General features: G+C 34.7%; 1 protein-coding gene across 4 annotated transcripts in view; it reads left to right on the top strand.

Moving 5' to 3' along the window:
- The window catches only part of LOC149572673 (uncharacterized), a 93,740-nt gene extending 81,155 nt beyond the window's left edge, over positions 1-12,585 (top strand). For all 4 annotated transcript variants that reach the window (XM_089813761.1, XM_089813763.1, XM_089813760.1 and 1 more), the window contains 2 exons: positions 11,909-11,995; positions 12,131-12,585. In XM_089813761.1, coding sequence (XP_089669887.1) covers positions 11,909-11,995; positions 12,131-12,361 — 318 coding nt within the window. In that variant the 3' untranslated portion in view covers positions 12,362-12,585. The remainder of the gene's footprint in view (positions 1-11,908; positions 11,996-12,130) is intronic.
- Positions 12,586-13,071: the final 486 nt, after the last annotated feature.

Below are 13,071 nucleotides of genomic sequence, written 5' to 3'. Positions count from 1 at the left end.
GGAAATTCAAAATTCTAAGAAAAGACCACTTTGGGCTATTAAAATTGTAGAGGAAGCACAAGACTTCGTTGCACCATCTGGAACCTTTAGAGAAAGCAAAAGATCCAAAAGATTTTCTAGTTATGCAACAAACATGAGTGATTTCTCTAAATCAAAACCAACCAATGTTTCAGCTTGGAAGGATGCTATGGCAGAAGAATACCAATCCATTATTAAGGATGATGTTTGGGAAATTGTTCTAAGGCCTGAAGGAAAATCTGTTGTTTTTTCTAAGTGGATATTTAAAATCAAGCATGCTATTGACGGTAGCATTGAAAAATATAAAACCAAATTTGTGGCCAGGGGATTCTCTTAGAAGGAGGGAATTAAGTATGAAGAAACCTTTTCTCTAGTTGCCAGATACACCTTTGTAAGGGTAGTCCTAGCTATTGCAACATTGAAAGGATCGAAAGTACATTAGATGGATGTGAAAACAACATTTCTGAATGGAAAGATTACAGAAGAGGTATATTTGGAACAACCTGAAGGATTTGAAACTCATAACCTTAAAGTCTTTGTTTGCAGGCTCAAGAATGCTCTCCATGGGCTTTGTTTGTAGGCTCAAGAATGCTCTTTATGAGCTTAAACAAACTCTAAGGGCATGGTATGAAAGAATTGATAAGTACCTCTCCAGTTTAGGATTCTTCAAGAATGAAGCTGATCCAAATCTCTATTATAAAATATAATAAATGATAAAGATGATATGATAATATTGATACCATATGTTGATGATTTACTAATAACAGGTGATGATCATCTTATAGATCAATGCAAGAAAGATCTAATCAGAGAATTTGAAATGGAAGATTTAGGACTCCTTCATTACTTCCTAGGATTGGAAGTATGGCAAAATTCTGACAGCATCATACTTAATCAAGGAAAGTATACATTAGACATCTTAAGAGATTTGGAATGTGGAACCACAGGGCCATGCCTTCTCCAATGGAGATTAATCTATATAAACTTAAGGAAGCATCAACAGAATCACCCTCCATAGATTCTACTCTTTATAGATAGAGGATTGAGTCTCTTATGTACTTGGTAAATACAAGACTTGATATTTGCTAGGCTGTTAATGCTTTAAGTTAGTTTATGTGTGAGCCAAAGGAGATTCACTTAGTTGTAGTCAAACACATCATGAGATACAAGGCACTCTTAACCTTGGGCTCAAGTATGAGAAAATTGACTTAGATTTACATGAGTACACAAACTCAAATTGGGATGGAAGTGTTACTGATAGGAAAAGCACTTTAGGATGTTGTTTTAGTTTAGACTCAATTATGATTGCTTGGATATGTAGAAAGCAAGCATTAGTAGCACAGAGTTTCACAAAAGCTGAATACAGTGCTGTAGCAATGGCCTCTTGGGAGGCAAGTTGGCTTAGAAAATTACTTATGGGATTATTTGGTCAACTTATGAATCCTACTATTGTTCATTGTGATAATTAGAGTTCCATCAAGTTTTCTGTGAATCCAGTTTTCCATGATAGGTCCAAGCATATTGAAATTCCTTACCGTTATGCAAGAGATATGGTAGATAGGAATACTGTAAAATTAGACTACATTTGCACTGTAGATCAGACATTAGATATTTTTACCAAACCTCTCTCTTGAGTGAAGAAAGATCACTTCAGAAAAAGACTTGGTATGGTTGAATTACAATACATTTGTATTCTTTAACTATTAATGAAATAATTTTGAGTTAAAAATTATTATTGTCTGGCTATCAACTGTTATGGGCTCCACCATTTGTATTCATTGTTTAAGAGGTGATGATCTTTGAGATAATGAACACTTGTATAAAAGACATTATGAGAGATGATGATCTCTTAGATAATGTGCTAAACAATAGAGAACAATTGTCAGATTTGGATGAGTTCAAGATCACATTGTGATATAGACATTTCTATGCCTAGGAGTCACAACTTGGATAAAGGAAGAATTTAATCATTCTCCGGATTTTATTTTATGAATTGGTAGATCTTAACTTAGGATCATATTGTGAAATAGGCCCGTGAGTACCTATGAGTCACAACTTGGATAAAGGAAGAATTTAATCATTCTCCGGATTTTATCCTGTATGTTGCATTCCATGCAATATTGATATCACTAGTATAAGTGATAACTCATATCACAGGTATAGTAACATGACATTGTATCATGTGTTCAATGTTACCACATGCCTAGAAGATTCAAATAGATATAGAGTATCAATCTATGCTTATTCATCTTAATTGATGTTGCTAGATATGTTATCTCTTAGTATGATTATCAAGTTAAGAGGGAGTGTTAATTCTGTAACTTTGGTATATCATACTGGTCTGATTACAAATCGTACAAATTGTTTCTTGCATAAAATCCCTTAGTAAGTTAGTCCTATAAATAATTGTCTTCTCCTTAATAATTATCGACGTCTCCTTTGGGAAACACAGTTAAAGACTAACTAATTATCTTGGTTAGTTTATATATTAACATATGTCTCCTTGTAAAGTCGCAAATTTTAAGAGAGCAATTAAGGTTGACTTTGGAAGGGACATGTCCTTTATAAGGACATGCCCCTTGGTTGCTATATTTAAATAGGGTGTGAATGTGGATAAAGGACACACTAGAAATACCAAGTCTGCTCCTTTAGCATTCATTGCCTCTGACCAATTATAGCAGATATAAATATATAGTTGCAGAATTATACATCAGTCAAAGGATACTACATATATTGGTTGGTGTTGATAAAGACCATCTTCAACAAAGTACAAAGGCTTCATGTTAGATTTGGTTGTTCAGATTTAGTAGAAATTTTATAGATAAGAGGATCTGATCAAGCCTAGACATATTGCTTTTTGCATATTGATAAATGTATATCAGACATCGCGAAAAGGGATCATCCAACCAATACTACATTGTCATTCCACAAGAAATTAGAAAAGCAACCAAATTGGCCAAGTGAATCATTTATAGTGTACACTCTCATTGTATAGCATCCCATAAGATTATACCTAATAAGTATGAAGGAGATCTATTGGATAATTCATAATTGAACAACAAGATAACTCCATAATATTGAAATGGACAGCCACATATATGACATATTAACATCAAGATAGTCATATTAGTATGGAACAACTATTATATATTGCTCTTGGAAAACTTATCAATACCTATTCATTGTCAATTATATATCTCTGAGATTGTAAGTTGTCGTAAGAAGAGAGATTTCTAAGTGAGATAATGAGGGAATATTACATAAGTCTACGACTTCACCTAACCAAAATGCTATAGGTAGGACTCAATGTTATAACACTTATGCACAAGGAAATGAGAGAGATAGGTTTAACAAATGCAAATAGCAAATTTGAAAGAAATATGCAAACAATTGTCAAGTTTATGTAATGTAAGAGATAATGCAAGGGAAGCTTATGAATCATTGCCCACTCAAAGCATCTCATCATGGAAAGAATGAGCAATGGTCTATAGTTGAATTTCATGCTATAGTCAAAGAAGGTAGTGTCCATATGCGCAAGAGGAAGATCAAAATTGTAACATGGAAGCGGGATCTTGTTCATCTCCTTTGGAAGAATTCTTCAATATAAGAAGATATGAAGATGAATCAATACTTTACTTTTTTAGAAGGATGTCTAACATTTATGAGAAAATACCTTCAAATATGAAGCCTCATGAGTCCATGTTTGTTGAATTATTCACAAAAATATGTGAGCCCAATTTTGTTTACTGGCATGACTCATTAAATCAATTATTAACACTCATGTATTTGAGATGGTTTTGAACAACTTGTTGCAAAATGCAATGATAAGGAGAAAAGAATACTCGTAATTATTTTTGAAAAACCATTATAACACTTTTGGAAGAGGATCGTAAAAATTAGGATGTTGAGTTAGTAAATGAGGACTTCATTAGAGAAGAGAACATGGAAGTTGATGAACCAATGACTGATCCATATGTTGTTGACAACAAGACCTATGAAATAGATGTATGTGCTAGTAGTGAAATCGATGCAATGATGGTGATGAAGTGAAGAAAGGAGATTTTATCAATATGGAACAAATTTCAGATGTATTTTTGATTAATAAAACAACCAAAACAAGGGGGCTGACCCATAACAAGAGCAAGACCTAACAACAGATTGTTAGGCCAACTACGTCACATAGTCAACATAAAGGGTGCTAACTAGGAAAACAACAAATACATAGAGCACAAAGGCATTCATCCAAAAGAAAGAACAAACTCACATTGAAGGAGGGCCAGGGTTCTATCTACGACTTCTAACAATTGTCTAGGAAATACTATCATCAGGCTCCCCAATAGAGGGGGGATTCCGCTAGGGGAGTTGTTAGCACAATGACCAAAGTGCTATAGAAAAGAAAGAAAGAAATCACAATGAAGAAAGGTGAGAGTTCTTTCTACGCCTTCAGACAACTGTTTGGGCAATACTATCTTTAGGCTCCCCAATAGAGGGGGGATTCCGCTAGGGGGCTGTCAGTGCGGTGAACAAAGTGCTGTAGAAGTTGAGCATCACCAACATGTCCATGGTGTAAATAATCATTGGAGGAGGGAGCAAAACGAACCTCTTTCTTAAGGGAAAAACACCATCAAAGTTGGGGGCATTAGCAAGGGTTGTAATAGGAATGTCCATGATCAACAGCAAGTGCCTCCTCAAGATTTTCTGCAGTAGATTCTTCATCATCAATGGCCTGGGACTTGTTAGAGTTGGACATAGAGATAGATTCAGCAACACAAACAATCAAATGTTTTTTACTAGCAATTGCCACAAGAAGCAACACCTTTGCAATGCAGATTAGCACAAAGCCATGTGATGTGTAGAAAAGTGTCGTCGACAATGGAATGAAGGCCCTCATAATTCAATTTTTGAGTCCATGGCCTATCCCGAATCATGAGCACCACGTCCCTAGGGAGTAGTTGAGATACATCCAAATCGACTAAGATATGAGCAAGAGTCGATGGCCCAAAGATGTCTTAGGTTCATCTACCTTCAAGAAATGACCAAGGAAGTTCTTAAGAGTCTAGAAGGAAAACATCTCCCAAAAATGAAGTGGGAGAATAGGAAGGCAAAACCACAGAACACATATTGAGTGGTTTTGTGAGAGGTTTGAATGAGACTGGCCAAGGTTTGGTAGAAAGGAACCGATTCCCCCAAACCCACAACTTGTTCAATATCACATCTTGGTCTTAAAAAGAGTAGAAAAAAGTAATAAAAACCCCTTATCACATGGGTAGAGCTTAATATCTCAAGAGACTACGAGTTTCCAAGTGTAAGTTACCCATCAATGAAGATCTCTAAGGGAGGGCAAGAGACATGCAAATCTACCATCAAGCCTACTTTGTTGGTAGAAATCAACATTCTCCACCATTGCAAGGCCACAAACTACCACAAGTAAGGCCTTACTTTCTCCATTGAAGGGCTGTAGCAGAGGATCTCATAGCATGACCATAGCTCCTACACCCAATGGGAACCTTAGGCCCATGGCCATCAGTACTACTCTTAGAGAAACCAACAACCAAGTGCCCAACAATAAGACCAAAAGATAAACCATCGTCACCATAGGGGGCCAAACTAGTAGTGCCCTAGGAAGATGGGAGAGTACCAACATGTTGCTGGATAAACGAATCCTCAACCATTGTTGATAGAGAAGCAACCTCAAGACAAATTTTAGATTTGTTGGATAGGAAATATCAAAGACGTGCACAAAAATGACTGATTTTTTTTCCAATTCACAAGGATAAACAAATTGATGAAATGTGCAAATGATTAACATGTCCAATGAAACGTGTGATAAACAGGAGGAGATTCCACAAGTTAACCTTGATGAGAGAAATACCCGTCTTGTTGATAAAGTTGAAGAAGTATGCAGTTCCAAAGAGGATACACTTAGTGATGATATGCATCCTGATCAATGTAAAGGAAACACATATGGAGATGATTACAATTTTTTTCTGAATCCCTTATATGATGGCATACTAGAGAACAATGACAAAATATTTTGTGGAGATATATGTACACATGATGTACATTTTCAAATCCACTATTTGAAGAGGATGAAACATTTTTAGAGAATAGAGACATAACATCACATGATTCATATATTGTTGGGACAAAATCATATATATTATGTGAGGAGGAAATAAAAGAACTAAATAATGTATTAGGTCATAAGGTAAAGAATACCTTTGAAAATAATTTGTATACATTTTTGGGCAATCAAAATGATGAAAAAAACAGATTTTCTAAATGTGTTGACATAAAATATTATAGTGAAAATCATCTTGGAGATATGGTGTAGCCCACTTGGAATTCCAAAGTTGAGAAGAATTTGTTATTAAAAGTAAAAGAACAGGAATGTGGGGAGATTTTAGGGTTGTTCGTAAGAGATGAATCAAAAGGTAAAAGAGATAATCAAAACCATCTTGAGGTAAAATACACACATGACACTAAAGTTGATTTCACAACTTTAAAAAAAAGGGGCATAATGGTATAGTAGGGTATCCAAAAGGATGTACTATTGAGATAATTGTGAAATTCTCAAATCATCACAAGGTTAATAAAAGGCCATGAAGCCATGAAACATCATAGCTCCACATGTGAAGGATACTATGAACATTTCTTTTCAATTCAAATGGAAGGGAAACTAGTTGAATACATTTGTTATAATAATGAGGTGGAAGATAACGAGGCAAAAATTGATGATACTTCTAGGAAATTTATATTGTTACTTGATCAAAATGAGATCTTTAACAAAGAAGAGAATTTGAATTTATTTTGAGGGCTTGGGGCCACTGAACAAAGTGTGATGTGATCTTTTGAAATAAGAATTACAATGACTCTATAGTCCAATGGTATAGGCACCTGGTCTGCTTCCACTAGAGATAAATGGATTCTCGCTATACTCACAGAGAACATACATCCCCAGAGAGAACTTGTTGGAGCATTAAAGTTTTGGAAAAATTTGGAGTTCCATATAGTGATAAAACCCAAAATAATAGCCTCCTAAGCTTGATGCTTGACTCCTCTAGGGGACTACTAGGCATCCTTTGCCCAAACAAACAAATGTTCGTTTGATAGAACATTAACATCCGATTGGTCGTGTTGAATATCATGTCATGATGCTCAATTTAATCATATTAATGATGAGATACTAATATGTTTGATATCCTGATTATTATTATTTAATATATAACATAAGTTAGAACTCTTCTTTTTGCAGATTTGAGTATTTAAAATTTTAATAGTTATTGTTCAATGTTCAATGTTCCACTTCCATGTTCTTTGTTTAATGAAATGTTCAAGTATTTAAATATAGTAAATTATCTTTATGTCTTATATTGTTATATATCTTTTCATAATTAGCATTTTATGTACCACATGTATAGTATATAGCATAGAAGCATTAATCATTTTGGGAATAAATCAACTAACCAAAGGTCTTGGAAAAAAAATGAAATTTACAAAAGAAATGTGAAAATTTGAAGAGTAACAGTGAAGAGCCACTTTTCTTAAAATTAAAGAACATTTCCATAGCATAGATGATAAAGGACTTATAGAATGATTTAAATCAATTGCACAACCTCTTCTTGATATATTTTAAGGACTCAAAAGTTTTATCTGTATAAATTTCAATAAAGCTATGATTTGAAGTGGCACCAAAATATGATATGGGTTCTATTTTTCAAAATCAGAGTGAAGCTTTCTCCACATAATATTGTCAATAAAATAGAACTTTTAATATTAATATAAGTAGAATTCATTTGTGATATTGCTATCAAGATTCATCTGTGTAGTTTGAGTCAAACTCATTGACCCAAGTTTTATGAGTAGTAGTTTACAAGATTCCATCCCTCATGAGAATGCATGGAACACTTAGCACTCATTACATCCCGATGATGCTCTCAAAGGTGAAGCATTAGGACTTCTTGGGGTTTACCCATCCTAGTACTACTCCAGTACAAGAGTGTGCAACCATGAAGTTTCTTCCTAGGTTAACCCCACTTGCTTGCAACCCCATTTGCAAAACTGTCAGCAAGTGTTGTGCCTTATGAACCATTCATTAGAATGCTGCTTAAGCTCATCAATTGATAAGTAGAAGATATTTTCCACAACAAATCCACTTGTGGTAGTGCTATTAGGATTCATTTGCATTGTTTTTGAGTCAAACTCATTCATCCAATTTCATGAGTAATGGTTCACAAGAACCCATCTCTCATGAGACTGGATGAAACACTTAAGCCCCATTGCATCTAGGTGATTCTCAAAGAGGTGAAGCATCGGGACTTCCCAAGTGGTCATCCATTCCAGTATTACTCCAACTCAAGTGTGCTTAACCACGAAGTTTCCTCCTAGGTCAAGACCACTATGCTTGCAACCTCATTTACAAAACCTTCAAGAAGTGTTGTCACTTATGAACCATTCATTAGAAAGCCTCTTAAGCACATCAATTTATATGTAGGAGATTTTTGTATAGTAAATCAATTTGTATATTGCTATCAAGATTCATTTGTATAGTTTTTGAGTCAAACTCATTGACCCAAGTTTCATAAGTAGTGGTTCACAAGAACCCTTATCTCATGAGAATGAATGGAAAGGTTAGTACTTATTGCATCTCATTGCATTTAGGTGATGCTCACATAGGTGAAACACCAAGACTTCTCCAAGGGTTACACATCCGAGTACTACAACTCAAGCGCACTTAATCACAAAGTTTCCTCCAAGATTAAGCCCACTTTGTTTGCAATTCCATTTGCAAAACCTTTAGTAAGTGTTGTGCACTATGATCCATTAATTAGAAATCCCTATAAGGCTCAATCTTATCAACTGATAAGTAGGAGAATTCGTTTTCTAGAATTCTCTCTGGTTCTTTTTTATTATATATAGTCAATAAACTATGTTCCCTAGGGATGCATCCCCCCTCAAAAAAAGGGGAGGGGGGGACATCCCCGTCCCGGGGACTTCTTTGGGGATTTGCATCTGTCCCCAATTTTTAAACACAAAAAAAAAAAAAAAAAACAAAAATATCACTTTTGTTGTCTCCGTTTGCCACCCCCTGTGTCCCCAAAATTGGCAAAAAAATTTCTATCCCAAAAACCCGTCCCGCTGTCCCCTGCTGTCCACATCCCAAAAACTCGGCGAAAATAGTCAATAAACAGTTATATACAAAGTTGGCCTGATATTCACATATGTGAAGTGATATATAGACATGTATTTTATATATTTTTGAACTTAGAGATTGAATGCACGAAGTATTTAATGTAGTTTTAAGTAAAGTATAAATATCCAGCAATTTTATTAATTTTCAGAACTTATGTCATAATTTACAGGCCTAAAATGATTATAATGATTATTTTAGGGTTCTTTGTTCTCTCAAATTTAAATAAGGTAAAACTTTCTCATCTTGCTCATTTAGATCAATATCACAACAAATAAGGTAGCTTTGTTATGGTCTTCTTTTGTTTCATATTGCAACAATTTAAATATTTGAAATTAATATAGCAAAATCAATGTTAAGAAAGAAATACTATCAATCAAGTTATACACTGTATTCAATGTAGAAAGAGAGGAAATTCTTGTTTGTAATTGCACATTTCCCATTTTACTTTCTGACTCTATATTACTCTGGCTTTGCAGAACTTTTGACCCATCTTTCCTAGTTGTGTCTTCAGTGTCACATGTTGATCTCATAGACAATCATGTTTGTTGCAGGTTTTTGCAGTCAATGTTGCTTTTAGAGTTTCAAATAAATTCCCACAATTATTTTGCTGATTAACTGTACCTTTTTGCAATCAATCACCCGATAAATTGCTAAAAAGGTTAAAAGTCGTCGACCAAAAAATCTCAATTTCTTTAGGGAATAAATCACTGCACATGCCGACTCCTAATAAATCATGTATTACTGTGTTTTTATCCCATTTTCTACTTCTGTTCTAGTAATATACATTAATAGTCAATAATAATAATAATTTTAAAACTACTTCATAATGTTTATTATAATCTATACGGCTCCGTTACATTGCCATTGAAGGGCAATCTATAATAGGGCTTAATAACGATAATTTTAAAATTAGTGTCTAACATTAATTATATAGTTGATCTCATCAAAATCCAAGGGGCAAGCCATGCAAAGGGCTTGGGACATATTGAAATTGCGATTTGAAACAAATTTATTAGCTGCTTTAACACTATCTCACATGCCCAAGACAATTCAGAATGAGTTGATCTCATCAAAATCCAAGGGGCAAGGCATGCAAAGGGCTTGGGACATATTGAAATTGCGATTTGAAACAAATTTATTAGCTGCTTTAACACTATCTCACATGCCCAAGACAATTCAGGATGATTGAGGCCCTTTTTGATGATTGCCATTGCTCCCTGCTCCTCTGATCAAGTTTTTTCCAGAGATCGGAGAGAAAATCACAAAATCACAATTCTTTCAAAGCTGATTCCTCATTGACTTAAGTTCCATCCTGGAATCAACCCTTTTTTTGAGTGATTCATCAATTTCATGATTTATTTGTAGGGTTTCGTAGGTTTTTGCAATCATTTTTAATTTATTTTTTGCTATTTTTAGGGATTGTAATATGATTTTAATGCACTTTATATGCAAAAGAGGCCATTGAAAATCAGGTCAGTTTTTTTCATAAATTGGGATTTTTCCAAGGAAAAAATCAGCAAGCTTTAGGATTTTTTGCAGATGTACATTGCTATTGTACTATATATTATTATATACAATGGCCCCCCTTCTCCCTCCACCTCCTACTCCCTGCTACTGTCCTCCCTCTGTCCTCTCACAGTCCCCAAATTGAGGCCCGTTTGTTCCCCTTGCTCAGAAACTTGCCTCCTCGTCCTGACGTCCCCGCATATCCGAAGGCAATGTAACTATGGTTCATATATATATATATATATATAATACATTCTAACGTGCATTGGTACAATAGTCATTCATATATATATATATATAAACCATAGTTACACTGCATTGGGAGATGGGGTAACCTGATTTGCCGACCCAGGTGACTTGCATGACTCGTGGCAAGTCTTGTTACTATGATATATACAATGGCCCCTCTTCTCCCTCCACCTTCCATCCCCTGCTACTGTCCCCCCACTGTCCTCCCACTGTCCCCAAATTGAGGCCCATTTGTTCCCCTTGCTCGGAAACTTGCCTCCTTATCCTGACATCACCCCATCTCCCAAGGCAGTGTAACTATGGTTCATATATATATATATATATGACTGACTATTGTACCAATGCGCATTACAATGTATCCTGTCCCCCAATTTTTTTCCTATACAAGCTGACTATACATGTGTATCATACCCATGTACTTGATTCAGCAACTCTACTTTTAAATGTTTTAATAGATTTCAATTTTTCTATCACATGAATTCAACTTTTTTAGTGACCCCAATGAGTCTTGAATAATTGACGTGTCTATATAACTTCTGATTACAAAGTAATGTTTCCATTGCCTTTTAACTAATGTTATTTCCCTAGTGTTTAATATAGTTTTAAAACCCTGGATTTTGAAGATAGTAAAGTTTTAACAATTTTGAATGCATCTTCATTTTAAATTTTCAGCTAAGGTCTGAAAGGTACTTTTGATCATTGAGTTAATAACTATTTTGCAAGACACTTGTGTGATAGAGCTTTGCTTTGTTAGTTTCAAAAATTGTACCAGTTCACAACTTAAGTGGATAAAGGTGCTTAGCAAGTGTTTGTTTGCTAGCTGTGTAAAGATTTCGGTAGTAGAAAGCTTACATACAATTTGTATTTTTTGACATAATTTCTACTTTCAGTTTCAATTCTTTCTGTAAATGGCATTAAGTTCAAATTTTGCTGATATCGCAGCAAGCCTGTGAACCAAGAAGCTTTTTTGGTGTGGAGGATTTTGTGGATAAAGAGAACCCCAAACCGTATACATGCATGAAGGCAAAGGTATCAAAAAACCCAAATAAACATATATCCTTTAAGCAACGTACAGTTGCATGTATGCAGCCCTTCACATTGGATGTCTTCATTTCAAAACGTTTTGTTTCTGCATCAATTACTCATAGGGTCACATCCAAGCAGGTAGCAGTTGCAGGTACAAATTCCAAAGATATCAAGGCTATATTACGGTCTAAAGCAGATATTCCTGCCTGCTTGGCAGTCGGTCGAATCTTAGCTGAAAGATCAAGAGAGGCTGATGTTTATAGTGCAGTATATACTCCCCGGGATAGAGACAAGTTTGAAGGAAAAATAAGAGCTGTTGTCCAATCTCTTATAGATAATGGTATTGACATAAAAGTATATCTAAATTAGCTCTAGTATATCGGATGCATACATTTTATTTTAAAATCGGGCCTTGCTTTTCTACCCATATTTTAGCTCTAAAGAGTTTGTTAATTATGCAGACCCCTTTTTATGTCAACATCTCAAATGTGGTAAACTTGGTATGTGCGACTCTTGTATTTGTCAAACATCTGCTGCTTTGGATGTTGTACATTCTGTTCAGTTTTTAAAATTCTCTCACATTTTTTGATCTTGATAGGTGTAGTTTCTGGCACAGTTTTATGTTCATTTAGTGTAATACGAGTTAGTAGTTTTTTATATAAATATGTTTGTAAATACTTGGACATGTATTAGTTTAAGTATAAAGTACCATAATTTATTGCAAATGGTTGAGGCCATACTATGTGTTTTTTTAGAAGTGCATTTCTAGCCCCGTGAGAGCAAAGAGCAGATTAGTTTTATGCTTTGCATCTAGTTTTTGCAATGGAAATTGTCGAGCACTTACAGGATATGAGTTACTAGTTTATTATATTGACATGTTTGTCAGTGTCATGATTAAAGAGACAGAGATAACAATAACATGCAAAATATAACCAATATCAGAAAAGTATAATGCACAGAGAAGAAGACACAAGACACAAAGATTTAACGCGGTTCACCTAATCATTGGGTTACGTCCACCAAACAATGAGTCCAATATTATTATTATCCAGTGATCATAACTTGATTACAATATCCAA

Source organism: Cupressus sempervirens, chromosome 2 (assembly GCF_028749045.1).
Source record: "Cupressus sempervirens isolate cs-2001-9-10 chromosome 2, ASM2874904v1, whole genome shotgun sequence".
Classification (NCBI taxonomy): Eukaryota; Viridiplantae; Streptophyta; class Pinopsida; order Cupressales; family Cupressaceae; genus Cupressus; species Cupressus sempervirens.
The sequence above is the reverse complement of the archived record's forward strand: the minus strand, read 5'-3'. Positions and strand labels throughout refer to the sequence as shown.